This window comes from Balaenoptera musculus, chromosome 2, assembly GCF_009873245.2.
Source record: "Balaenoptera musculus isolate JJ_BM4_2016_0621 chromosome 2, mBalMus1.pri.v3, whole genome shotgun sequence".
NCBI classification, from domain to species: Eukaryota; Metazoa; Chordata; class Mammalia; order Artiodactyla; family Balaenopteridae; genus Balaenoptera; species Balaenoptera musculus.
This window is the reverse complement of record NC_045786.1, coordinates 125,424,331-125,429,028: the sequence shown is the minus strand read 5'-3', so window position 1 is coordinate 125,429,028 and position 4,698 is coordinate 125,424,331. Positions and strand designations below refer to the sequence as shown.

General features: G+C 41.3%; 1 protein-coding gene across 2 annotated transcripts; it reads left to right on the top strand.

Annotated features, from left to right (window-relative positions):
• The first annotated feature begins 3,473 nt into the window (after nt 1–3,473).
• LOC118890733 (small ubiquitin-related modifier 2-like) lies at nt 3,474–3,959 on the top strand. Of its 2 annotated transcripts, XM_036843948.1 has the most exons (2): nt 3,474–3,635; nt 3,699–3,959. In XM_036843948.1, exons 1-2 carry the CDS (start codon nt 3,474–3,476, stop codon nt 3,759–3,761), a joined length of 225 nt encoding a protein of 74 aa, XP_036699843.1. In that variant the 3' UTR covers nt 3,762–3,959. The 2 variants fall into 2 exon arrangements, with proteins under 2 accessions (XP_036699843.1, XP_036699841.1); XM_036843946.1 differs by having other exon boundaries at nt 3,474–3,959.
• The last annotated feature ends 739 nt before the right edge of the window (nt 3,960–4,698 follow it).

The window sequence follows — 4,698 nt, the reverse complement described above, 5'->3', positions numbered from 1 at the left end:
GTGCTCCGGAGGCGACACCTGCCACGTCAGAAGGGAACTTGATATGACAATATTTGACTTGGCAATTCCTGTTGAACAAATTCCCACTTTGCAACCGCTAGTGGGTTGGATGGAGTGGCTGGCTTAACTGCATCTAAGGCTTGGAAAGACCGTCCAGACCCCAGATACATACCCTTCGGACTCCTTATTCCATTTATTAAAGAAGGGCCAGGCCCTGGGTGGGGCGAGGGAGTCTCTCACACTTAGGGTGGTAGTAGTCTCGCCCACTTAAATTTTGCGTGCTCGCTTCTCGCTGGTCCCAGACTTGTATTAAATATTCAATTTTGTCTAGGATGTACTTTCACAAGTGTGAAATGGCGTCCAAAACTAGTGACAATATAATGATTTATTCTTGAATGAGCGTCTCTGTGTACAACAGTTTGAACCTAGAGGGTTATCCGTTGATTATCTTCTGAAAAACGAAGTTGGTTCATGAAAAGTGGTGATAAGGTAGTAAAAAATTACTTTTTTTCCTATTTAGTATTCTTGCTTGTAGAGCGTGAAAGCACTACTCAGCATTTACCAACAGTTAATCTTATGGCTAGAGACAAAAAGGATTAAACTAAAACGACACCCTAGAATTTTCAAAGAAATTGGACTTTATAGGAATTACCTATTTTTTGTTCTTTGAGTGGGTAATAACATAGATGAAAATAGTAAAACACCTGCATAAACAAGTATGTTAAAATATACCTCCGAACCTATAGAAAAAGTTGGGAGCTGGGAACATTTTAAATGTTGGACAAACTGTTATAATTTTATTTTATTTATTTATTTTTTGGCCACACTGCATGGCTTATGGGAGTTCCCCGACCAGGGATCAAACCCCTGCCCCTGCCAGTGAGAGCACCTGAGTCCTAACCACTGGACCGCCAGGGAATTCCCTAAAATTACTTTTCATTTCTTTTATTTCTCCAGGTTTCTGTGCATACCAGGCATTCAACAGATAATTGAATATCTCTGACTTCCCGAATTTGTGCCCACAGTAAACTTTACTCAGGTTTGTAGCTCAGCTGGGTTCAAGCTAGTAAAATCATAATGTCATCATGTTCTTAGAGAGGACACAGTCTATGGACAGTGTAGACTTGTCTGCCCTAGCACGTTGGGACCAGATCTTGGAGCTGGTTTTTTTAATGGTAAATTTCATCTAAACTAAATAAACCTGGGACTTCCCTGGTGGCGCAGTGGTTTAGAATCCGCCTGACCATGCAGGGGACACGGGGTTAGAACCCTGGTCAGGGAAGATCCCACATGCCGAGGATCTGCTAAGCCCGTGTGCCATACTGAACCTGTGCTCTAGAGCCTGCACGCCACAACTACTGAAGCCCGCCCACCTAGAGCCCATGCTCTGCAACAAGAGAAGCCACCGCAATGAGAAGACTGCGCACCGCAACGAAGGGTAGCCCCCGCTTGCCGCAACTGGAGGAAGCCCGCGCACAGCGACAAAGACCCAATGCAGACATACATAAATAAATAAAATTTTTAAAAAACTAAATAAAGCTATATAGTTAACAAATATACACCTAAGAATTAGACCTTTATAGTGCTGCTTTTGATAGGGATAGAGTAGGATAATTAAATAGTTTAGAAATCTCACCAGGGGATTAAAGACAGAAAGGAAATTTTAAGGGAGTTTGGGAGACTGTTGTAAGCTAATGACCACTCAAGAAAAGAATCCAGTTATCTAGCAACAATCTACTCTTAACTTGAAGGAAGACCAGATGCATCCAAGTGCCAGGCACACTCAAGCCACAAACCCTGATAGTTAAAACACAAGACAATAGATATGGAGTCTGAATCTTGTCACATGAAGTCAGGGAGTTAGTGGTCCTTGAAGGGTTGCATTTCTGCATGTAGCCAAGACGGGAATATAGGTGAAAGGGGAAAGTAGGTGAAAGGGGACATTATACCAAAACCTGAGATGAATGACCATATTTTAGTATATGTTACCACCCTTTTGCTAATATATATTTGACTTAAATAGTGCCATGACCATCCCGATTAGACCATATAGGGTCAAAGGAGGAACTTACGATGTAAGCCTTTGAAACCGCTAGGGGGCTCCAAGGAGATCCAGTTCTTTATGTCTCATGGAAGAAAGAATTCAGAGAGAGGCAAAGTGATAGATAAGAAGTGATTTATTAGAATAGGATGCGTGTGAGGCTTATAAGCAGGAGGGAGAGAGGGTGCTGCACCCCGAGAACTTAGTGGGCTATGGTTTTATAATCAAAGGAAAAGTTGGGGGTGGGGAAGACCACCATCTTCCTCATTCCTGAGTAGACGTCACACTTTCATCATCAGTTCCTCCTCCATGTCGGCTGGGGGACTTTTCTTGTCCCTACATGGTCAAGCCAGGACTGTCATGGCACAATGGAAATAAGCAAAAAGGTGGTGACATATGCTAAACATGGTTAAATCATTTCAGGTTTCAGTAAAATGTCACCCTTTCTTTATATTTTTGTTTTTAATGTGCCCAGAGGAGCATGTCCTAGGAATCAATAACTTACTGAGCTCACTGGACAGGATGTGGGTCTCATACCACCATTGTTTTATTGTTTTGGGGCATGTCTCATACTTCTGTTGCATGGTTTTATTGCTAAGCAAGCCTGCTTGGTTTTGTGGTTAAGCAAACCTGCTTTCTTGAGTAATAATTAACTTACAGGGGTCTCCGACACTTTTTTATCTACTTACAATCCCCTAGTGGGATTAACTATTTAATTACCTACTTTGTTACTCTGTCCCTATCACCTTGACATCTACCAAAAAGTGAGGAAGAAGGTGGTCTTCTCCCCTCCCCACGTTTTGTTTGATTATAAAAATATAGCCCTCTTTGTTCTTGGGGCTGCCTTGCCTGCATGTTTGTATCTCTCACAAGCGTCCTATGTATGCTAATAAACTCACTCTTCGCCTGCCATTTTGCCTTTTCTGCAACGAGACAAAAGAACCTGAGCTTCAGTAAGTCCTATGCTAGGTGAGTGGTTTCAATTAAAAGATAGTGGGTTCGAGGTCCCTCCTAAAGTCAGGGATCGTGGGTTCAAGTCCCATCTGAGATGGAGTGTGGTTTCCCTTTTCCCTGTTGACACTCTTTGATCATGTTTTATGGGTTGTGTTTCCACTATGATTTCCTAATTAATACCCAGCTGCCTCTTCTTAGTATTGCCATGTCAGTTCAGAGCTGCATTACTTCCCTCCAGAATTATTTCTAAACCTACCAGGTCTTCTTACTTCAGTACACTTATTCATTCATTTAATATTTATGGTGTTCTTGCTGTATGCCAGCACCTGTGCTAGATGTCTAAAAGGCAAAGGTGCTCTCCCTCCTCCACCGCTGCTGCCTCCTTCTTCTGCCACTCCTGGTGCTGCTTGTGTGCTCTTTTGATGCGGACCTGCACCTCTTTAGTGAAGCGGGAGCTGAGGAGACTCTGGCGCTCGCCATGGCTGATGAAAAGCCCAAGGAAGGAGTCAAGACTGAGAACAATGATCATATTAATCTGAAGGTGGCGGGGCAGGACGGTTCTGTGGTGCAGTTTAAGATTAAGAGTCATACACCACTTAGTAAGCTATTGAAAGCCTATTGTGAACGACAGGGTATGTCAGTGAGGCAGATCAGATTCCAATTTGATGGGCAGCCAATCAATGAAACAGACACACCTGCACAGTTGGAAATGAAGGCTGAAGATACAATTGGTGTGTTCCAGCAGCAGACAGGAGGTGTCTACTAAAAAAGGGAACCTACTACTTTACTCCAGAATTCTGTTCCTCCAGACCAAGAAGACATTCTCAATTAGAAAACCGCAATTTGGTTCCACCACATCCTGACTACTACAGTATAGTTTTCTCTATTCTTTCATTTTCCCCTTTCCCTTTCCTTTATTGTACATAAAGTAACTGGTGTATGTGCACAAGCATAGTGCATTTCTTTTTAAAGTAAATGGCCAATGGTATGTTTTGACAGACATCAAATGGAGATGGGTTGGGGAAAAATACTGGTTCTGTGAAAATACCCCCTTTTCTCCATTAGTGGAATGCTCATTCAGCTCTTGCCTTTATATTTCAGTCAGTTGTTTTGCTCTCACTGTTTAACAAAAAAAGAACAACATAAAAATCCTTGCATACCTTGTTCGATGGGAGAATTTTAATGCTTTTCATTTATCATTGTAAAACCAAGGACAATTTTATAACTTTTTTGTATGTAGCTGTTACAAGTAGGGCAATGTCTTTAAATTACTCTAAAAGAAATGAATCCTAGACAGTTTTCCCTTCAAGTCAGGCGTCTTGTTGTTTAAATAAACTTGTTAAAAAAAAAAAGGCAAAGATGAGTTTACATTGTTTAGATTTAGAAGAGACAAATAAACCAATAATTATACTATAATGGGAGAAATGTTAGATGAGAACATTAGAGGAGTATAAAGCAGCCAGATGATGAAAACAATTTTTTTGCTAAACTAAGGCTTTTTAACATTATCCTGAAAATTCTGGAACACGATTGAAAATGTTCAAGCAGGGGATAAAATTTAGACCTGTTTAAGAAAGGCTACTGTGGTCAGTGAAGGGATTAATTTGCAGTTAAAGCAAGCCTAGAGGCAGCAATACCAGTTACTAGGCTAATACAATAATCCACCATCCACACTGTTGCCAAATTAAATTTTCAAAGGTGTC